The 25615-nt window shown below is 29.9% G+C and overlaps 1 protein-coding gene across 1 annotated transcript in view; it reads right to left on the reverse strand.

Annotated features, from left to right (window-relative positions):
- Nucleotides 1–543: 543 nt before the first annotated feature.
- Nucleotides 544–25615, reverse strand: part of Oamb (Octopamine receptor in mushroom bodies) — a 530847-nt gene continuing 505775 nt past the window's right edge. The window contains exon 5 of the mRNA XM_085810703.1: nt 544–19859. Within this exon, the coding sequence (XP_085666829.1) occupies nt 17292–19109 (1818 nt within the window). The 5' untranslated portion in view covers nt 19110–19859 and the 3' untranslated portion in view covers nt 544–17291. The remainder of the gene's footprint in view (nt 19860–25615) is intronic.

Here is a 25615-nt window from a genome sequence, read left to right on the forward strand (position 1 = left end):
TCGCTGATCGAACATATCTAGGACGTGATTTAGAACGAACATATGGCCTTCCATCCCTCAGGACACTATCCGCTCACTAACTGAAGCTGTACCTGGTACGCTTGCAGCTTGCATAGCCGCGAAAAGAGATCATACGTCTTACCGATTCCGTGTATATTTCAGCATTGTATAAATTCATCTTTCAGTAAATAACATCACTTATTAAATATGCTTTCTCCGTTTATGCATCAATAGACATCACATTCAATCCAATTGTTCATGATGTTGCATTTTCTATGTCTGGCAGTGCATTATTCTAATAAATCTACTATATCGGTGCTTGTGAATAGTAGAATTGTTTAAGTTCGGTTAACCCTTTCTTAACTATGAAAATGCTAACAACGAAGAAGGAAAATATGATATTTGCAAGTACTCTATTTTACAAATACGCTTAAATTTCAATGAAAACCCAACTTTTTAATTATGCTTGAAATTGAAAGTTAGTCGTCTTTATACACATGCTTTAAGAAAAAATGCAAAACTGACAAAACGACAAAAGAAACATGTAGCACAATATATTTATTTATAACAATAATTACAATGCAGTTTCAGACTAGACTATGTCTTTTATCTCTTGTTTTGTTGTAAATATATGGCAGAGAAGTTTGAGAGTCTCAAGCAAGGAATACACAGAAAAATGATGCTTTGTTTTCACAGCAAATATGCATATAAGGTACGTTTCGACATGAACCAAACTAATACATTTCCAATATAGACTGTAAACCAAATTAAATATATCTTTAAGTACAGGATTTATTAAACAATTTAAATCTACATATTTAATTACATTTGAATAGTTATTACCATCAAAATATTTCTTAAATATCTTCTCGGCATTTTCTGGTTTCTATCCATATTTAAAATTTGTTTTTGAAAGCTGAATTTATGTTGTACAAATGATAGGTTTTTACAGCTCCGTTATTGTAATTACTATATGACCAGGATCAAAGCACCTTAAACACCCACTTCCATCATAATGGAAAGGTCTAGGTATGTCTAGGATACACTGTGGATTATATAATATCCGGCATCAAAGTCGCTTAATTCATTCCTTTTCAGAATATCGTAGAAATGCCCAGGCTACTTTATTAGTTATACACTGCTTCAAACGCCCAACATCAAGCCATCCTGACAGCCAATTTCCAGCGTACTTCCAGAAAACTTTTTTGACATACGGTGTTCTCAATACGTATGTCGGTGACTATACGATGTTGTTACATTAACCCATCATCAAAATATCCCAATCTCTTATTTTCAGGACTCTGTTTTGCCTTTATGAAACACAGATCTAATGTCATTTAATTTCCGCTTAAGTTATCATTAATCATTAGCCATAAAATGAAATTTTAGCTTCACTAACAGAAAATTTTATATAATTAATGCCGAATCAAAATGTCGTCCTCCCCAAAAAAGGAATATTTTTAATCCATAAATCAACATTGCTGAATTTATTATATACTTTTATAATTTCCAACATTGTTATTTCAGTCCGGGATTCGATTCCTGGCGAACCGCCTGGCTACATGGGCGTTTATGTGGTTTTCCCATGTGCAATGGGTGTACGAACCAGTTTCCCTTAGAAATTCCACGAAGGCATCCCTTCCCTTAGGTATATAGCCCTCGACTGCTTTGCCATAATTAAATAAACCAAATTATCAAGTGTCAGTGAGCATGTATCACTGAAGACCTTGTAGTCATCCATGCGTTTTAGCAATGCAGATCAATATTAACATTATGCAAAATTTGAAATGACGCTAAATGCTAGAACTTACTGTATTTAAAAAGTAAACAGTTTCATATCTTTAGCTATTTGCTTACCCTTATATATTAACCAAATTAATGGAAGAAATCCCTATCTTGTGATTGAAAGTACACAGACATATTTAGAAGATTCTACTAATCTTCCTAAGAATGTGCAAAGGACTTTACATATATTTATGGAGTTTATTTCAGATAGTTGCGGCGTATATGGCCTGTAGCAAATACTGTGTATTTCGATCGCAATTCAGGAAACTCATGAAAAATATTACATAATTTTGCCTACAGTGTGTTCTAAAAATTACAATAAAAGGTAACATTTTTAGAATGCCTTACTTATTATTATCAGACAGCAACTGATGCTATACATTCCGAATATTTCATAAATTAGTTGATATAAGGTATATCAGTTCGTTTTTAAATATGGATGGGTAAATGAGAGTAAAAGTTATCGAGTCTTACATTTGTCAGCCTCAGTCATGAAGAAACTCAGTCTATTCCAGGACTTGAATGTGAGGACTATTGCTGAGAATATTGGAGTGGTTTATTGTAATGCTGCTATATTATAATGTAATCAAAACGTATAGTCAGTTGTAGTGTTTGGTACTGAGCAGCTGGGAGTAAGTAAAGCGTCTTTTCAAATTAGTGAGTTTACGAAAATACGTATTTAAAAGGTAGATTGCAGATTTTGTTTTCTGAAGTTAAACATCCGGTAAGAATCGAAGGAACATCTTGTAATAACTTACTCCCAATTATAAGCAAAACGTGAATTGCAAAAGGAAGTCAAACTAAAGCGTAAGAAGAAACCAAAATTTGAAATCTGATACTCCTCTCAGACAAAGAACGCTCAGAATTACTAAGAATCAAACTATGAGATTTGCGAGCTTATCCAAAGCAAAAGTCGAGTACCAGTTTGGTTATAACCTTGACCTTTCAACTTGAAACTCTACCACTGCCCCATTAAGAACTTCTGAAGCGAAATTTACTTTGGGCTGGACGGGCAGTGTTACAAAATTGGTTCTACGTGTAACACACAAGGAAATAATCCGAAACACGAGGTTAATGACACGCACACACAAAAATAAATAAATAAATAAATAATTGTTTTATTTAGTAAGATTAATGAATGTTCATACGCCACTTTGTCACAAACTTGATAAGTTGAGTAAGTGTCTTAATAAATGTTGTGAATATTTTAGATCATATTTATATCACAAAGAATTTTACAACTCAGAACCTCTTAATTTCAGTGACACTTATGTTATCACCCATTTTCCTGTGGAATGCTTAAGAAAAGCGTTGATATTAGAAATTCTATGTTCTTTCGGAGAAAAGCGATAAAAGTCGACATAGGTTTGATACCGTTAAAATTCATCTTCAAACGAATGATATGCGTGGAATGATTTTCATATCTGTATAAGAAAGGAAAGAAACCGATAATGACACTCCATTAAGATTTTATAATAAGTAAAAAGTTGCTAAATTTGAGTAAAAAACTGCCCATAAATGAAATTTTTACATAAGTTGACTCTTCTTTCATATAAACTTTCCTTAAATCACACCGTGATGGTTTTACATAACTAAAACAAATGTAGAAAATAACTCAAATTAGCAAACAATGAATTTACTTTCTAAATTTTACTTAAGCAAATATAGCATGAAATATCATATTTTTTAACACCCGAAAGAATACTTCATACAAAGTCTATCTGAATCTCATTAATGAATACAATTGCGTATCCTAAGTGTTCAAATACACAAAAAGCCTAAAAAATAATCGAACTTTAAAACAAGAATATTTTTAGATAATGTATCTTTAACGTAAATGCGTGGTAAATAAAATTCTTAATTAATTAATTATGTGGTAATTGAAATAATTAATTTAATTAAATAATTATGAAGTAATGTGATAAAATTAAAAGGCTTTTACGGTTTTAAAAGGAGAAATGTCCTTTTTACTTCAGAATTAAATTTTTAATGTATACCATAAAATATCTATTATACAAATCTAGATACCCAGAATTACAGTTACGCGGATCATTCTATTCTGAATAAACTTAAACAATTTTGTTGTAAATTATGAGCATTTATTTTGTATTTTGATGCTAGAAATCTTTAGCGCAAATCTTGTTTAAAATTGAGAAGTTTTATGCTACATTATGCAGCTATAAGTTTATTGTCCTCGAAAATTAGTAAGTTGTCATCATACAAGGCATAAGACATTTCTCAATTTTTTTCCCCCGCGTTCTCGCAAGTAGCCAATTCTCAACGTTTGGCTGATTAATTTCTCAAATGTAATCAATCTGTGATTTCTTAATGAAGAAATTAAACACTTTAAAATTATTTACACATCTTATTAACATAAAATTTTTATTTCTTATAATGTAGCTAATTAACATAACTTGAAATGCATTTACTTTACAGTACATAAATTTTATAAAAATTTGCAGCATTATTATAATTAACAAAGGTTCTTAAAAGAACAACTCAGTTTTTTGGAGTTTTCGATACATAGTTGTATAATTGTTCTAAATAGTCCAGATTATTTGAAGTTCTGCTGTTGATGAAAACTTTCAGCCGACTAATAGTGCCTATTAGTTTCAAATCAGAACATTTTTTTTTAACATCATCTTTTCTTCCAACAACATTAAACTAATTATGACTGTAGAGGTTATAAACCTGATCTGTCACAAATTGCTTGGTTAATTAAAAACTGAACTGTGGTATTGTTATAGGAATATTCGAATTGCTGAAATTACAGTCTTGCTTTAAACATCATTATCTCTGGGATTTCGAAAATTTTTAGTACAATAATTAGCAATCAGTCTCTTTGAATTTTATGTATCATGACTTGTATATTTGTGATTCTGCTAGATAATGTGTATGAAATCTATACTGTAATGTCACAACCGTCTTATGTTTTTAACCGACTCTAAAATTCAGTAAGTTTGCCGATCACCAATGAGTATTAAGCTTGAAGTATACTGCCACCTAATATTCTGATGGCGATATAATGTATAAATTCTGATGACGATATAGTCTACAGTTAATTTATTAGACTGCAAATTTGGAGGAACTATTTATGTATACTTACTTGCAGCAAAATCTTTTGAAACATCCGAGGGAATAATGAATTATCCTATATATGATGCCTTTTAAAATTGTTAAGCATGAAAGGTAATTTTAATGCAGTTGATTAAAGACTCAAGTGCATTGCTCTAAAATATTATACTTGAGTATCAAAAATATTTTCATCTATTGAGAATATGATTTAAAATGAAAATTTCTGATCTAAAAAATAACTCAGTTTTAAGTACTAACAGAAATCTACTAACAAACTATTGATAATAACACACTACAAATTAAAAGAGTTTTATTGAAATCAATATACATGATTCATTGAATAGCTTTATAAAATAAATACATTGTTTAGTAAAAGAAAATTAAATTAATTATTGTGCATCTGAGCTTATCATATAGGAACCAAAAAATTATTTTGGTTCAATTACAGTATCTCTCTTTTAAGTATTATGCAGATCAAATATCATAGCAACTGTAGCCATTATCTTCTACTTTGGATAAATAGTTTTTTTGGTGGAAATGAAAAACGAATAGGGGGATTTCAACAAACAAGAAGATATGTTTGGAAATTTGTTTCATTCATTTCGTTTAGTTCACTTAATTAAACCTTTTTATGTGTTAATTATGCTTTTATTATTTCAGTTATTTATCTAATTTTTTTAATTATAAATTTTTCATAGCTATTAAAATTTTAGTTGAATTGTTGTTTATTAGAATTTATGAAGTTATTAAACTGCCTTTTTAAATCATGAAAGTTATTTTTATTCTACTTTTCATTATTTTAATAATTAATTGAATTCATTCGCTTAAATTTCGGCTGTAGTTAAGAAAAGTTTTCTATAACTTTATTAATAATTCATCTGGTTTTCATCACGATGATGGTAAAAAGACATTTTAATTTCCAAGTATATAGATAACAAATATACAATAAAATATATCTGTTGTGAGAATAGCTCATAAGCGTGAATATAAAAGAGAAGTAATAATAAATTTCAGAAATCTTCAAAGGTTAATTAATACTTGGAAAACGTGACGCAGATATGATAAATAATAACGCTTTAAATCATTTTAATAGAGGTATGTCTAAAACTGAAAGGAACAAAACATGGAATAAATTTTCAAAAATTTCAATAAAGACAACTATGCCTAAATTTTTTCTAGTAGCTGGAATAATACGCTTGGAAGAACTTTCGATAATGGAAATAAATAATCTTAATCAAAAAGCGAACATATCGATAACGGAATAGGAATAAATGTATATGATAAAGCAGGAATATATTATTTTAGAAACAGCTTTAGATATAATTAATTTAAATCTGACCTATTTCGGTTCGGCGACAATTTCAATCTTAACTGGAACAATTAAATACATACGAATAAAATTCTTTAAGCAAAATAATAAAAAAAATATTCTAATCTCTCACATTATAATTCTTTTTTCATTTCTACATATTTTACTTTTTCTGAATTCACTTGATATTGCTTGTGAAACTTATGAAAATCAATGTAAGAGTACCTAGATTGTAGCTAAATCTTTTAAAAGGAAAATGTATGAATCGTGAGTATAGAAACGAATGGTTAATAATTACTTATTCAGCATAGTTTTATTTGAAGGAAAATAACTATGCCTTTAACTGAAATATATTTATTTAACGTAACGGACCAATTATTCAAAGAACAAGATTGAGATTAATTGGGAAGGTAACATGTAATAACTGCAAATAAAGCTTTCATGTTAGAGAATTTAGAATACATAACGCTAGGAGACATATTTCCAGTATAAAAGCAATATCTATGTATCATTTCTTCTTACATAACATAATGAGTTATTGAATGATTTACATAATGAAATTATAATATCGCAGTTATTCTGCATGTTTAATGCTTTCCAGATCAAAGTCACTTTCGTATATGTAAGTTAAAAATGTCATTACAAGCCATATATAAATTCAGATGATTCCAATAACAATGCATAAAAAATTCAGTAATATGATTGATAGTGTAAGTACTTTAACTGCGATTTTAATTAAAATATTAATTGTAGCTTTGAAATGTATATTGCGGTATTTTTATATGGAGACAGATTATTTGTGGCAAAATACAGCACTGTTATCTATCAGCTAAGAATCAGCAAAAGTTTATAAAGGGACTCTTCCGTTAAGAACTCTTGTTGTCAAACTTATATCTCTGGGCAACTATTTAGGAAGTTAGTAAAATCAAGCTATTCATTTATCTCATTAACTTGTGGAAGGACATAATTATTACTTTTAAAAGGAGCCAACATTTTCTGAATAATATGGTTGCAAGAGAACAAGATACTGCGGCATAATCATAAATTGAAACAGCAAATGATAAGTGGAAACCAAAAATTTGAAAATCGAAATCAGGATTTCAGTTTTCCTCATTACCTTTCATAACACTTAACGATAGAATCAACATTTAACTGGATGAAAATTGCTTGTCTATTTTAAGTAGATATTCTGAAATAGCTGTTTTAGAGAACACACCATATAAAACCAGAATATTGAGTAGAGTGTAGGCTATTTCTTCATAGCAATGCCCATTATCACACAGGTTTTTTTAACGCTTTTTAGCCAAAACGTACCTCTATGCTGTCACACGCCGTTTACATTCCGGACATAGCTGTGTAATGATTTCCTAAAATAAAAATAATTTCTAATGATGGGCTATTCTAATGACGTAACTTTAAGCTTCAGAAAAATTGTACGAAACTTTTGAATAACATTCTTTTAAGTCATTACAGTAATCATTTGTCTGAGTGATTTTTGAATTAATATAAACTTCGGGAATGCATTTTATTTTATTGAAAGGAAAGCTAGATCTTTTTTTAATCTGTTATTTTAGTTGAATCAAGTTTAGTTTTATACAAAAACACATTTTGTGTCATTCAGTTCCATATTACCTTTTGATTCAGTTTCTATAAAACATATTAGACTAGATTTAGATTTGTTTCTATGACAAGAAATAAAAACATTTTTATTGACTTGTCATGAAGCTACAGTATCCAAGGATGAAAACATAAACAAGAACTTATTAAAAATGAGTTTGAAGTATACTACTACCAAATTTCAAATAAATAATAACAGAGAATACAAACAAAATATACATAAAATGAAACCGAACGACGCACTGTATATGCATCAATTTACTGGACCGTATACCATATGCTACACTGAAACATAGATTTCATACAGAGTAGCCGCAAACTTAGACCGCCATTCGACAGAAGTTTTTGGAAACGGCGGTTTCAGATGCATCCTTATTCAGTTGGTATTTATTAATGCCCATATTATAGGTATTATTACTAGGTAAAGCAGGGACACAAAACATCCGAGTCCTTGAGATTGTGCGCACATTACTAAATTTAAGATACTGACTTGTTATTTCAATTCTTTCGCAAGTCCTTTTTGAGACACTGCATCATTACATAGATAGATCAAACTCTATATCCTTTATCTTTTTTGATTAATGCTTCCAAAGCGTTCTCTTTTTTATGGCTTTTTCTTTATTCTCATGCACTAATATCTTAGTAAAGACTAAAACATTTACGTGAACGAGCCTGATAAATTTTAGAGTGCAAAAGCGATGTTGTTTTCCTTAAAATATTTTGTTGACATTTTGCTTAGTAATTGTGGACTGCATCTTCTTAGAACGGTACACTAATACTTCTGTATTTTACTTCAATGAATTTATCACTTCAGGGATGTACTTGCTAATACAAGCCTCATCAATCCTTTTTTCGCATTTTCATTTAGCATACAAATGCTTGAGGAATGTTAACTTCTGACAAGCTCCCTAGAACAATGAGTTTCAGTTCTAATATTAATTTAATATTGTTTGGCGTTTTCAGTAATTTCTAATAAAACATTGAATTATTTTAGATGCTGGTGGAATTTAAAAAAGTAAAATATTTTGCTACATGTTTTATAATATTTCAGAAAGATTTATTTTCATCAGAAACTACTTAAATTTCGAAGATTTTCAAATTATTTGTCATTGTATTTTAGAAATTTGTAACTTTTCTGAAATTACAGTGAATTTACTTTCAGTATTTTATGACTAACATACATGGAACACAACGTTCTTTGCCAACTTTCTCAAAGTTACTTCGGCAGTGTTTTCAATCATTGTAATTGGTTTAGTTTCCTGACCATCGAAAAATGACTTTCGTCAGTTTCCTTCTTCACTCACCACTTTTTTAAAATATTAAATGGGGGCATATATATTTTTCCGTTTAGTTTTAAAAACATTAATTAGTATTTATATATATGCATGTGTTGCAGTTTTATATTATGAGTAGAAACAAATATTTGTTTATTCAACTAATAAGCATCATTATTCTGTTGAGCCTGTTTCTGAAAAGCTTGTTGTCATTACTAGAACCTAAATCTGCGTTATTTCTTCTTAGGTAACATCAATTTAGCAGCTTGAACTAGACTAGATGCTCCAGAAAATTTTAAAGATGAATTTAATACGAAATTCACAACATGTGAATTCACAGCACATCAGACAACACGTTTTTAGCAGTTCATCTTCTGCAAAGGAATATAATGCAGGCTTGCGTAACTTGCAATTAAACAAATTAAACAAGGGGATGTATTAAAATTACTCACAAGCACTTGTCTGTTAGAATATCATTCGAAACTCAGATCTCCCTTTTTTCTAATAGCTCTAGTTTAATTTTATCCCTTGGTAATAATTATTTTGAGCCTGTTTTTAATGGCAATGCCTTGTACTCTAATACAATGAAAGTGGTAAGTTGGAATAATTTTCTTGTACACCAGAATTCTTGTTATTCGGATTTTTAGATATTCATACTGGGTGCTTTGTCTTTCATTCTATATAAAATTAGGCGCATAAAGTTTATTAAAATTTTTAAATTATATTGATTTAAATAAAATAAAAGAATAATGCAGAATTACTAATCTTCATAATTTTTAAGAATATATATATATATATATATATATACTGGCCAACAATATAGCAAAATTTCGCAGGAAAATAACTTTTAATTAACTTGACATTTTCATTAATATCTGGAAAGCACTATATAGTGTAAGTGCAAAATTTTAGTAATATGCATCATAAATTTAATTTTGTCTTTTTACATCGGCAGATTCGTTTTTCTTTGGTGAAATTAACGAAATCTACTATGCACGCTTTAATTTCATAACAGAACATTACAGAGTTTCTGCGGTCAGTTTGACTTAGAAACCACATGTGGCACTCAAAACCATATTTACAGCTGAAGAACAATAAAAAACAACATATTTTAGGGCTTAGAGAGAAATAACCTCGGAAGGTTTTTAGTTGGTAAAGGAGATAAATATATTGCGTTATCAATCCGAGTTCAGCAAACTCATCTTCTTAGCACGGTCAACAAGCAAGCAAGGTTATGATGCTCTTTCCAACGCTCTAGTTCAAGAACATCATTTGACTTAGGGAAGTGGGAAAAACGATACCAATAGGAAGCAGTTGCTTTTCAGCAGACTTACGAGTCAGTGATGTCACACGCCTAAAGCGTCTTAGCTCGTGGAGAGTAAATCTTATAGTACAGTAACCTTGCCTGTTGTCATAGTTTTAGTGATAAATTTCAAGTTTATTCATTACTTAAAGATTATTTTATTAAGATCTGAATTATAAATGAAATCATTTAAGCAGTGCCCTTTTAATAAACTATTCAGTATTAATCATATCTTTGTAATCCGAACTCATCATTATAAACTTAGAGTAGTCAACTGCATTTCAGAAACGGGCAGAAGAACTTACTGTATGCCAAATAAATTTATGTACAAGGAAGCTAAAAGTTAAATAAAAATGGTATATAAATATAACCTAAATTTTAACATTGATATGCAACTACACAAATGCAAAGATAGAACAGACTGTAACACGATTTTCATACAGACACATTTACTTCATGAAACGTACCTTTTATATAACAGATTACGCACAACATTTCAACAAAAATATTCCTTAAGTAGACATTGAGCAGTTGAAATTTCTTAATAACGAGTAAAAACTTTAGTTTTCATAAGAATAAAACATTGCGAAGAATCAGTTGAGGCACAAATACAAAAATATATTCATGCATTTAAAATATTCATACTAAAAGATGGTACCATATGACTGGAAACCTATTGACTGTTAACAATACGACCCAATAAAACTTTTTTGTACAAAAATGGAGGCATTGTATGTTTTTTGATATTATCAAAATCTAATACATAATAATTAAAAAATATGAGTTTTAATGTGTACACTATGTAGTGCTGCTTTATACAACAAAAAGTTTCTGGAAAACTCTTAAAATCGTGATTAATTCTATATATTTTTAAAAACTTCCATTTTAATCAATACTTCAATTTCTCGAAATACATAGGTCGATTTAAATTTTAAGTCGAATAAAAACGTAGCTACCAAGGTTCTAGTTAGGTTTTTAATGCTTACAGCTAAACATATGATATATTTAATGCTCAGTAACAGTTATAGAGGAAAGATAAATAAATGTATTAAAGTTTTTAAAAAAAATTCCTTGTAATAATAATTTTCTTCTCGAATAAAATTTTAAGAAATTAATTTTCAAAAATTTAAATTTAGTTTTAAATATAAATAAATATATTTAACATAAGAATATTTTATAAATAGTGAATATCATTAGTTTCAAACTTTTGGTTTATTTATAGCAAATTATTGTTTAAGAAATATTGTTTTGGATATTAAATTTTAATGCAAATACTTTTTTCGCTTGGATTATATTCAGTTGACTGCATACCTTCTCTTCGATATATGTTGTGATATTAATATTTTGTAAAAGGCTTTACCAGTTTCATAAATGAAAACAAGACGATTTTTTATACATAGTCCACAAACAGAAAACTTTTAAAATATTTTGTCAGCTATCTTCTAAATTATAAAATTTTAAGATGTATTTAAAAATTAAGCAAAAAGGAAAGAAAAAATCATAGATTGGCAAACATTTTATAAATAATATCGGCGATACTTAGATCACTGAAAATACCTTACAAGTCTTTTTTTTACATCTTTTTAAAATACTAAGTGCACTCAGAAAAAAAAAACATTTCTATGGCATAATAATCTATCATAATAATCTATAGATGTGAAATTTGTAGGTGAGACGCATCAATACATATTTGTAAAAAATATTTTTAAATTTAAATTTTTTAAAAATCTCAGGAGTTAATACGTTTAAAGATTAAAGGTAAATTTCCATTTTCTGGTATGAGATATAATACATATTAAACCAGTTCGTAGGTAACAGGATTTAAAATCTTTCATAAGTAAGCAAAATAAACCTATATGCATTTAGGTACTAAATCAGCAACCGTTGCATAAAATATTATACTATTTTCATTTACTTCTTCTTTTCATATTATTTGGTGTTCCCGACATTAAATGCAATTAAATATATCTAAATAAATATTTATAATTAAAATTTTTGATGACATATAAATTCTTTTCGTATTATAAAGTTCACCAATCTGTAGAAGTAAGAAAATAAGTACTATTAATGCGTATATAAACTGTTAAAAATGCAAAATGCAAATTAATAAGTTTATATTTATATAGCATTATTAATATGCATGAAGCATATGGATCTGTAAAATGCCTTAAATGGTTAAACTATATTTTCTTAAGATATTCAGGTAAATCACAGAAATACCTTCTGGTTTTTACATGTATGAATATATTATTCAGTAAAATGTATCTTTATGTATTTTATCTTTTATGTATTTGTTTTGATTCAATTCAACTAATAAGTTTTCTTTACGCATACTGTCTAGCCTCGGATATAAGAAACTTGTCGGCCCTTCACATGTCGGGAATACTATTTAGATCCATGCAGCAAACTTGTCAGACATCAGACTATGGCAATTCAAAAACGGGGTTATAAAGTGTTTTTTTCTTAAGAACGTAAACATTTTTTTTTTACTTTTCTGAGAGTTAAAATCATTAAGCTACCTGCACTTTCTATTTCATGAAACGTATGCAAAATAAAGAAAATAAAAGCACTAAAAACTCGGCAGGAAATACACTCATCAGTCATCTATTTATTAAATGTTCTGTTTAAAATCGCTGACTCGCTATTCAGCTAAAAATCTAGATTGCCATGGCAGCAGATTAGCAGTCAGTTTTTTTAATTATTATTTTTAAATATGACACGAGTTTTTTCTGACAGTTCGTAGCTACTGACTACCCTATTTTTATTTGGCATCAAATGTATCATATGTTAACAACAAACATAATAAAATATTGCAATTCATATGGAAAACTTTTGTTATATAAAGCTCACTCTTTTATTACAATTTATGAAATACAGCATGAAATTTATTAACATAATCCTAAGACTTAGAAAGCTATTCAAATTAAAACCAATATTATTTATTATTATTTAAGAAAAATGTCACTGAAACAAAACTGAATTAATATTCACAATTTACTATGTATTAAACAATGCATTATTGAATTACTATTATATTTTTCTAGATTAAACAATAAATCAAAATCATATTTATTGCAAATAGTACTGAAAATTTCATTGGAGATATTTAAATCTTCGGTTATAAGTTATTGTACATAATTTCAAAATAAAATTTATTGAAATGTAAAATATTGTCTGCCACGGAGGGAAATTAAAACTTCTTTCATCTGACTTAAAAAGATACTAAAGTTTTCACATGTGTTAAGATTTCATGCATACTGAAACGTACAATATATTTACCTTTTATAGACTCTAGATTGTCTTCGTGCAACAGTAAATATATATTTAATAATTATACATTCATATATACTTCATTAGATATAAACAATAATACAGTAAGACTGCGAGGTGATCAAATCAGTATTCTACCTTTGCACATAAAAATATTACTTTCAGGCCTCTCAACTGTACGAATCATTACAACACATTGCACAACTTTTAACGAAAGCAAAATGCATTTCTACTCTTCATTGCGCAAAATAATATTACTTATTTTTTTGAAGTTTTGAAAATTGAGTTATTTCTTACGTAATGTTTAATATGCGTAAGGCGTAATGTTTTACAATACATTACGCCTTACGCATTTTATAAAATGTTATTATCACTTTCCTGTTTGTAATTAGCAAATGTCTACGTTTTCAGTTGAGTATTGATTAACAAGTAATTTAAAATTCTTCATTTCTATGTTGTCAGCAAAATTAACTTAATTAGTGTTTAAATTAAGATTAAATGATAAAATCTTATAAAAAATGTACTTTGAGCCCATTTTTATAAAGTTACCTCGCCAATGTAAATATACCTCATTACTACATTATTTACCATCTAACTTTGTTGCATTATAAATTCTTTTTTTAAAATCCAGTGAATTACCTAGATAACTCATATTTTAAATGCTAAGCAAATTAAACTTAAATTTTGGAATTTTAGCAGTAAAGATAAGGTTTATTTCGGAGCAGAAAGCATGAAAAGTCAGCAATACTAAACCAGGATTCGAACCTCTTGAATGCGAGCTGGACATGCCTCCAAATGTACTCAGCAAGGAGGGAGAAAATTCCTTACATATTCTTCTAAATTAATGACATTTAATATTTTCCCCTCTTTGCTATAAAAATTAGAAATGCTGAATTTTCAAAGAATAAAGTAGCATAAACCGCAGATTTTGAAGGATAATAGTAAAATAATTAATGACATACATGATGGTCTTTTAAATAGAGCTAAATTAATACTGCATTTATATAAATAAACAACATTAAATATATCATCAGAACACTCTGTTTCTTAGTGGCATTCGTATATTAAAATTGTAAAACATAGAAAATTATTTTCTTGGGATCGTGATATAAACTAGAAATCATGCAGGATAAGTAAATTTTAATTGGATTAAACTAAGTTAAGATAATATCAATTTTATATTCAAATTAAATAAACTGCAAAAAATTTTTAAAACACAAGATGGGACATTTTCTAAAATATCAAATTTTCTTTTTTTCCAATGGTGGGCACTTTTCTATAACAGCATTGGCCACTACTAAGGCCAGAAGTGGTGGCCATTTCATTGTGGGGACACCTAACAGGTGGCCACGGCTACTTCCTATGAAGGAACAGACAATTTTACATCCATGCCTTCTCTGGGATTCAAGCCCGGGCCCTTCGGTATCGCAGTCAGGCTGCCCTACCCACTATACCCTCTCGGCGGCTCAAATGAAATATAACTGAAGTTCCAAAATACATTGAAGATAATTTATTTCAAGTTTTTTATTATGGAAAGAAAAATGTTTTATAAAACTAACTGTACGAAAACTAAATTTTGTTTTGAATTTTGTGAAATCGTGAATATTGAAGCTAAGTGGCACGTAAAGGTTCAGCTGACAGCTAGCTCCAGTGCATAAAGATTCCATATGATTTCCTTGTGATATTTTTTACTTGGTAGTGAAGATTAAATGTTTGCTTGAAAATTACCACAGTAAACATACCGCGCAGGTATGAAGACTGTACTATGTGTTATGTATTACACAAGGCAGTATCAACTCAAATGCATTTACTCTGAAACCACCGGTAGTATTACTTTAGTTTGGCAGGTAGCCAAAACATTCAGAACCATCCCCAAGAAATATATGCTAGGAAAATAAGTAGTTCAGAGGAAACCTGGAATGCTCATATTAAGACGAAATTTTCAGTTTCTGTAGTTTTTCTTCAAGGTATCCATTCACTGTGATTGCTATGATACCAGGTTTCTTGAATGTAGTTAGGAAACATTAACAATATAAAAGCATCCCTCCGGCATGGAACCACGCAAGGTCATCCTTCATCGTGAATATACTCGTATAAATTCGAATCACGCATGCACGTTCGCATTTATGGTAGCACTATCCACGGTCAATGAATACAAATATAACTTATTTTTGACTCACCTCGCAGTCGCAGTATAACATGGAATAGATTTGAATCACATATTTTACAATTGTACATCCATACGCAAATATGCTTTATACAAATACACATGCATGACACAAGTACACTTTGCCAATACATGATTACAAGAAACGTATCATGCAAACGTAAACACATTATGACAACAGAAATAGTTAAAAACACATTTTGCACTTGTTAGTTGAAGGCGATTTGAATAAATAATAAGAAAAACTATTGGGAATTTTTGCAGGCAGATTTAATTGTGTTTTAGGAATTTAACGCTACAAATTCTGTGAGACTACACTTCAATTTGTAAAATTCTTTATTCAAAAGTGTGATTATATAAAATTATTGTGCGATTATTACTCATTCTAAACGAATGAAACATATGGCGATATATCAGCTCATTTAGTGCTAAGAAAAATGCTTTTTTCTATAAAAAGGGACTCTTATATGAATCTATTACACAAATATATTTGCTTAAAATTATAAAGAATTTTACTAAATAAATTATAAAGAATTTTACTAAAATGCCTGAAATTTCTGCAAGTATTTTTCAAAAATATTATGCAGAATGTTCGATGTTATAATGATGTACCAATAAAAGAGAGGACGTTTTTAGTAGTTATCTTTTATTGAATGTAAATGTTTCATTTTATTCTGAAAATTATGGAAGTAATAATGATAATCACCTCCCTTAACAAGTGCTCATCGATTTTGACAGAATCCATTCTGATATAATGATGAAGAATTCATAATATCATTCGAATGAATATCTGAATATGAATTCATAAAGTATTTATGCATTTAAAGTTAAATACTGCTTTAGATTATACCTGATGCAGTGCTTTATTTAGCTAATTTATGTTAAACATATTAGTTTCCCATGAGAGCTATCAAAATTAATTTTATTTCCAATGCATGCACAGTAAATAGTAATACACGCAATACACCTAATATATACGCAACAATTACAAAAGGCGACAGCATCTGTCCCTTTCTTTCATGCTTTAGCCCAGACTAAGTTTCATCTGCTTTATGATACATTTGGCTCATGCTCCTTTTCTCATGGATGCTGGTAGATTGATAAGTAATGAGTCTAATATTCCATCTCACACGAGGTTTGGAACATCTGATTTACCCAATAGATTTTATGACCTCCAAAATGGATAAAAAACCTTACGAACCCTCACTGAATATAGTTAACGAACTGGACAGTTGCTGTCATATCCCTCATGAGAAATTTAATATCTCTTTAAAATATTTCTAGATAATTATCCTCCGTATGTGGTTAAATTAAAATTATGTTTTGGCCTTCACTGTTTTAGAGAGAAACAAAACTTTACTTTGATTATGTTCTTTATATTAAAGGTTCTGAATTTTCTTAAAATAATGTCGCGATATAGATCCTTCCTAACTTTCCAAAGTATATAAGTAGAATGGATTCTTCAAATCTATTGAAAAGTGGAAAGATGGATTAACTTTGGCTAATGGTATCGCCGACAGTGAGCGCTTCTTCCTCGAAGAACGTCGGCATATGTATTTGACGTATCAGTGACGTCACACCGTCGTCCTTGAGTTTGCAACGGCACAATATTTTCTTGAACGCAAACCTGAAGTCTTTACTGACCATCCCGTAAATGACTGGATTCAGTGCTGAATTACAGTACCCTAAATAGAAAAACACTTTGAACAATAGATCAGGTATGCAATCTTCACAGAAAGCCATGATGAGGTACACCGTGAAAAAGGGAAGCCAGCACATAATAAATCCACCTACGATAATGCCCACAGTCTTGGTAGCTTTGGCTTCCGTTCGGAAACGTTTAGCATGCCATCTGGCATTCCTCTTGCTAATTCTAGTAAAAAGATGGCGACCAGGTTTGCCATTTTTTTGTTCACTGCTTCCGCTATCAACTGACAAGTGTTCTGAAGACTGCGCATGTTCAGCCATACGAGAAGATGATCCACCATTATCGAAACTCAGATTTGCAGTTGCCGCATTTGCTGATTTAGTTCTTCTCACCCTACTGTGGTGTACAGACAAAGAATCGCTTGTCGTAGCAGCTTTGGTGGTGTAGTAATGCTTGGTATTATCTTCTCTAAAGCAGCGGGGACTGGAGTATTCTTTGGTATGATGATAGACTACAGTAGGTATACGACGGGGAACCAATATATCTCCTGATCTCCTGTTGGCCGCATTACCTGCTCCTCCAGAGCGTGCTGCTACCATCGACTCATTTGTTGGCCGACCACGATGGATACGCAACGTGACGTCAGAATTGCCACCTCCATCCTGTGACGATGTGGATGATGACTTATTTTTACTTGCTTTTGCCGTACGAAAGCCTCTGTCTAAGGCACGACTCGTCTTTAATGCAACAACATAAATCCGGTAGTAAAAGAACAACATGACTAGCATTGGGATGTAAAACGAGCCTAGCGCAGAATAGATAACGTAACCTTGGTTAGTTATGAGAGCACACTGTGGCTTCGGGCATCTCCTAGACGTCGCATTACGTAATACAAACCTAATTTCATCAATGACACTACTAGCGTTATACCCATTAGTATCATCTGTATAGTTTGACGTCATGTTCCCAAATAAATACTCATCATTATTTCTACTCTCAAGAAAATACTCACTGAGAGGATGCAATCTGTGCATGTCGTTATAAAGAGTAACGTTATTGTACGAAGTCACATCTTCTCCGTCCTTCACCCGGTCATTCCAACCCACTAAAGGGGGGAAGCAAATTATGAATGACAAGACCCAAACGACCGCTATGAGCAATTTCACTCTTAGGTTTGACATGATAGTTCGATAATGAACAGGTCTAGTGATAGCTAAATATCTATCAATACTAATGGCACACAGATTTAGGATGGAAGCTGTGCACAGCCACACGTCCACAGCTAACCACATTTGGCACCATAGTTCGCCGAATATCCACAGTTCGAGCACTTCAAGAGTGATCGAGTATGGTAGGACAGCCAAACCAACGAGGAGATCGGATATGGCTAAAGATACAATAAGGAAATTGGTGACCGTCCGCAACTTTGCGGAGGCAAAAACAGCCATAACAACAAGTAAATTACCAACAATGACAACAGCATTAATGAATCCTAATATGACTATGATTGAGATGTTTTTGGCATTATCAACAATTTCTTGTCTAAACCATGAAGGACAAGTCGTAATGGAAAATGATGGAATGTCTTGCACAACACTTGATGGAAAAGTAGTCGTCGACATGGCAAGTTTGAGCGTTACATTCTCTGCAGTGCTTATCATAATTCGGAACAAGCTCAGATCAGTGGTTGTTTCTCAATTATAAACTTAGAGTTCAGATGACTAGGATGTAGGTTTTTGTTCATTTACCCTGAGAAAGTTTGAAATCTATAAGTAAAGACTGAGCCAGAATACGTTTCTTGCCATCCTTTCAGGCCGAATGAAGGAGATATCGATAGCTAAATATGTACTAGAAGTATCTCTAAACGATGTTTTCCATGGCATGCAATAACACAACACTGAGAAATGAAGTAAGCCTCAAAGAATTAAAGTGACAAGGAATTGAAAAATAATAAGTTATTAAACACAGAATGTGTATATTGGTAAAAAACATCTAGTTGCTTTCAAGAAAGCCCAGGGTTCCATCCAAGGATATGCTTATAACCATCAGCCAGCATCTCCGCTGATAAATATTAGGTAGGTCCAATCACTCAAAAGCCTAATTTCAAAATGACTCACGCAATCCCCACAATTATTGGGGTTGTGCTGATTGTAGTAATGTGAAGTCAGCATAACTGTCGAAGAATGGTCATTAGGGATTCATCCTATAAGTTACAATCGTCTATAAAATTTGAGAATTACTCAGAATGCCTGAAGAAACTTTAATTCTGTTCAGTAATCTGCTATTTATCAGCTGCATTTCAGTGCATTTTTCTATTCTGTTGTTGCTAATATCGCGAATTTGCATTTCATCTGTAGACGATATTATGTTGAGTGGAAGAGTGTCCCGGTGGAAGTTGAAATCGCTGTTATCTGAAAAGAAAGAATAAAAAATGTTGTAGTTGATATATTTACAATAGAAATATTAAAAAAGTGATTAAAACGAGTGTGAAAGAAACAACAATAACAACAAATCACATCTTTAAAAAGAATCAATTAAACTTAAAGCATAATTCTTTTAACACCACAGTCTTTAAAAAACAGTAATATTTATTTCACGTTTATGGCTTTCAACCTAAAATAATTGTTACACCTTTGTCCTCAAATTGTAATCTAGTATCTAAATCAAATGCAGCATGTATGGTGATAAAATAAAATATTAAATTTTCATGGTTTATTGCTTTCAGAAACTTCTTGAACAAAAATGAAAACAAAAATTGCTTCTTGCAGTTCGAATGCGCGAGTCAGAAGCATTATTTCAAGAGATCAAATTTTCAGATATGAAGTCTTAGAAAAGTGCTACACTTTAGTAGAAATTAACTGCTAAAATTTGTAATTTACTAGTTACCATCAACAGACTTCCTTAGTGAGGATGAAGGATATAATTAAATTCAGCAAAAACAATTTTTTTCCATATAAATCAAATTATTCATTAAGGTATCCGAACATGTTGAAAAGGCCAATTTTGGCAAAAAATGGCAATTTTCTTTTATTCGTTCATGGAATAGAGTGTTTATTTAACTTTTCAAAACTGGACTGCTTTTGTTTCTACGTTAATTAGAAACCGAGATATTAAGGATTTCATAAAGACGCCAAAACCGGAAATGGACATTTAAATCACCGAAAGTGCGCATTAAAGAGTCGAAAAGAGCTAGAAATGGACATAACAAATTATTTATCTTTGAAATGTAATGTAAAGATTTTTAAAGAGAGGGAATTAATAGAATCTTATCTTTAATCTGTGAAGGAGCATGAAATTATTTCCAATAAAATGCAATATTTTATTAATTACCTGTTGAAAGCGTTATATCCTCGCTAGCATATGATTTTGATTTGATTCAACACATTGCATACTGCAATTAGATTTATCTTAGTTTTTGATTATTTTTAATAACATTCGAGTTAAAAGTATAATAAAGGGTGAATAAAAAAAAATCGAAGCAGTGTTTGTAAACGAAAATGCGTAAGAAACGTGTTGCGAAGGGAATAGAGAATAAATAATATTAATAAAGCAATTCCCATCGAGCAAACCAAAATTAAAATGCTTCTCATCCGCAGATGTTTTTGAAAGTTATTTCTGACGTAAAAGATATTTATATTTAAGTAGTGTCAACAAATATGAACGCGTAAGTCATATTCAGAAGCCTCGTTCCAGAGTTAGAAAATTTAAGGGAAAACAAAAGTATCTTGATGGAGAGATTAACGTCGCTCCCTAATGATGTCTTTATTGACAAACTTCAAAATGGGGTTAACTCAGGAACAATGAATGGAAAGTGCTGTAACTGCTCCATTTTTTTCACACTTTCTCTAGTGCAAATCTACCTGTGCCCAGATAGACCAGACATTTTTTTTGTAAATATCAGCGACCTGTAGCAGTTAGAAGAGTGTACACAAACAAATCCAAAGGACTGGCCCAAAGAATGTAATTATTATTCTTCAGAGTGTATATAAAACTATGTGAGTAGAAGCTCTTATAAAAGTGCTTATAAAGAAAGACACAAAATGCAAACAAAATTTTAATGACATTTTTTGGAAATTTATACCGATAGTTGCCATTATGGAATTACAAACTCTTAAATTGGGGGCATATATAGCTGTTATACACTTTAACAGAGGGCTTTTAGGATTACTAGATATTTTAAGTTATATAGATATGCAACATGGTGAATATGCAGTCGAGAGATTTAGTAAGCTCGACATGGAGCGAATAAGTAAATCAAAATATCACTCACTACTCAGAGTAAAAATTGCCACAAAAACAAATAGGCTGAATATAAACAGAAAAACAGAAAGTTGAACAAAAGGAAGGTATAACCTATAGATATAGGGTGTTTTAGGTATCTGGGTCAAGATTTAATAATGAAAATAAAGAGCATTTTACACTTTAAATGCATTTTTCTCAATGACATACCAGAATATTTATATGTTAAATATTTTTGAAATTGCAGCTTGTTATTTAAATAATGACATCACGAATTTATCGAAAATCTCATATAAATATTTCAAAATTCTGAATTTTTTTACTATTTAAGATATTCTTAAAACCCTATGTCATTCTCTAGATAAAAGCATGTAATTTATTATTCTATGACGTTTCTAATATAACTTTAATATTTTGTCATGTAGAATGTTTCAAATTGTTTTAAAATTTAATATTTTTTTGCAGGATAATAATACAATATATTAAATTTTGATATTGCATAATTAGTCTCTGTAGATAATAAATGAGAAAATGTGTTTATAGTATACTTATACTGCTTTTTTGAAAAAAAGTGCTCCGAACGTAGTCGGATACCGTTAGAGTAGTCGTTAAAGATAATGCGTAGGGTTTACCCATCCTTTACGCATTCGTTCTGCCTAAACTTGTCTATTCTTCTGCAACGAACTTTTCTTCAAACGATATCTTCAAACGATATCTTCAAACGATAAAGAACGCACAGAAAACAATTCATTTGGAACATAAAAAACAAATATTCCAAACTCAATGTTGAAAATATTAAGGGAATATATCCGCATAAGCCGCATAAATTTGGAGGACTAGTTTTCAAAGTCCGAACAGAATTTCTTCAAAGGCAAAAAAGAATGAAGGAGAAGCATGCGTTCGCTCGCTAACAATAGACCGAAAATTTGAGAAAACTGCAGTTTAGGAAAGGAAAAATCTACTGGCGTCGTCTCTCGAAAAAAGTGAAAAGAGCTATGAAAACATCTGATGCATCTATCTCACGACTTCCTTGTATGGCCTATTAAATTATACACAATTTTTGCTGCATTTAATTTAAACTTGTTTCTTTGATAACTTAATTAACCGATCCTTCAAGGCAAGTTAAAAATTACATCAAAAATTGCAAATTTTAAAATTAACTACCGCGGTTAATTTTCGTAGTATGGGAGTCAAACTTTTTTTATAATTTTGTTGTTCATAACGAATATAAAACTTTTCCAAATATAAATATGGACGGGCTTTAAAAAATTTTGTTTTTTATTTTTATTTTTAGCCTATTATTATGTTTCTTATATATATATATATATATATATACACAAACATAATGTAAGAAATTTAGAATCAATTTATATATATATATATATATATATATTTAACAAATGTTTAAACCAAAACACTTCAAACAAGCAATACACCAATTCAAAAAATTAATGAAATTTAAAGAAAAAACCACATAATAGAAGAGAAATTCAATCAGTTTCAAAGCCACTTCCTCAGGAGGAGGAACAGTGAAATCAATTGAAATCTCCCTTCCACAAAAATCACTGCTTTTCTGTATCCAGAATTAGCCAATGAACTGTTTCAATGTATTTTAAGCCCATATTCAAATCAAGGAAAAAACAAAGTACATTTTAATTAAAATTTTTGCCTTAAAATAAAGAGAACTCTACTCAATGAATTGAAAAGGTAAGTAAAATAATAAAATACTTTATATATATATATATATATATATGAATTTGAACAAACATGTAAATACGTAAAACAGCAAACTTAAAGTTAAAATAATTAAAAAAATTTGTAAACATATAAAAGATTTAATTTTCGAACTAATCTACAATATCATTTAAATTCAGATAGCATAAGTAAATCAAGTGCAAAACCAAACCATGAAAATAAATTTACCAATTTAGTAAATCAAAATTAAGCTATTTTTTTTAATGCATAAGTGAATGATTGTTGAGCAGGCAGGAGAGAGACTTATCAAGGGGAAGTGGCTCCCAAACCTAACTCTTCAATCATTCAATTCGTGTTTCGTCATTCATGAAGGTAAGGGTAAATGTCAAAACCAAAAGTAAATACATAGTGAAGAATGTTAAAAAAATACCAATAAAGTGGTACCTTGAGAAATTAGCTTAAAAGGAAAATTACCAATAATAAAGTATTTTGAGAAAAAAGCAATGTAAAGTCTAGTATTAAATTAAATTTTTTAAAAAATTAAAATTTCCGGAAAAATTTAGAAACCAATGCATTTTAGAAACCCTTGTCTACAGAAACCTCCCCTTTAGTTTCTAAAATTCATTGGTTTCTAAATTTTTCCGGAAATTTTAATTTAAAAAAAAATTAATTTAATACTAGACTTTACATTGTTTTTTTTTTCAAAATACTTCTTTATTGGTAATTTTCCTTTTAAACTTTAATTTTTAATTGCTAATTTCTCAAAGTACCACTTTAATGGTATTTCTTTTCAAACACTCTTCACTATGTATTTACTTTTGGTTTTGACATTTACCCTTGCCTGCATGAATGACGAAACACGAATTGAATGATTGAAGAGTTAGGTTTGGAGGCAACTTCCCTTCGATAAGTCTGTCTCCTGCCTGCTCAACAATAATTCACTTATGCATTTAAAAAAAAAAAAAAATTAGATTAATTTTAATTTGCTAAATTGGTGAATTTATTTTCATGGTTTGGTTTTGCACTTGATTTACTTATGCCATCTGAATTTAAATGATATTGTAGATTAGTTCGAAAATTAAATCTTTTATATGTTTACACATTTTTTTAATTATTTTAACTTTAAATTTACTTTTTTACGTATTTACATGTTTGTTTAAATTTAAATTATATTCCTTGCAGCAATATCGCATATATATATATATATATATTTAATGTGCTGTTGATTTTCGTCGTATGGGAGTCAATGTGTACAAAAGAGAGATGCACGACAAGATGTTATAGCAATTCCATATACAAAATTTCTGCGTTTTACCACTAACCATTTTTGAGTTATGTGAGATACATACATAAGAACTCAAAATATTTTCATTCAAAATTGAAAGATATAGAAAAACCTAAAACTCTAATTAAAGTTACAAAAATTAGAAAGAAAAGTATAATTAAATATAATTAGTTTCTACGCAAAAACAAGCAATTCGGCCAATAAGGTAGAAGACAGATTTCTCGGTGCACAAAACTAAAAGTTTCGTATTGGTTCCACTTGGCAAAAAGACGCTGAAGGTGCAGAAAGACTTAATTTATTATTTTATTTATTTCCTCTTAAATAGTTGATGAATCTACAACTATTGCATGCAGATTAAATAAAGGCATAAAAACATTAACCGGAAAATAGGAATACCATAATTAAATCTTGTTTAAAGCAAAAAATGCACAATTTACCAGCATAAAAGAATTAAAAAAAAAAACTGAGCTTACTGAGCCGAGTAACAGGGTGGGTATATATATATATATTTTAATAAATACAATATAGTATAACATCTCCTTCATACAAAGCAAAGTAAATATTTTATTTATGTAAATTAAATTGAAAGCAAATAAAACGATTACTGCCGCGAACTAATTTGCAGTATCATTCAAATTCAGAAAACATAAGTAAATGCAGAACAAGTAATTAAATATATTTAAAAATATTTTACAATACAAACATTTATCTTACAATCTTTTAAAATTTTTTAAAAACTAAATACTTTTTGAGCGGCGGATTGCAACCAAAATATAGGATGCACAACTGCATGTTATAGCAGTCCTACATGCAGAATTTCAACGTTCTGAGGGTACTCATTCTTGAGTTATGCGAGATACAAACGTACGTACAGAAGCCACGGAAAAGTCTCTTTTGAATCCATTTAAATCAGATTTATAATTCCCGTTTGAGGAAACTGAGTCCTTT

This window comes from Stegodyphus dumicola, chromosome 2, assembly GCF_044657685.1.
Source record: "Stegodyphus dumicola isolate Sdum_Otavi_A_Nest chromosome 2, ASM4465768v1".
Classification (NCBI taxonomy): domain Eukaryota; kingdom Metazoa; phylum Arthropoda; class Arachnida; order Araneae; family Eresidae; genus Stegodyphus; species Stegodyphus dumicola.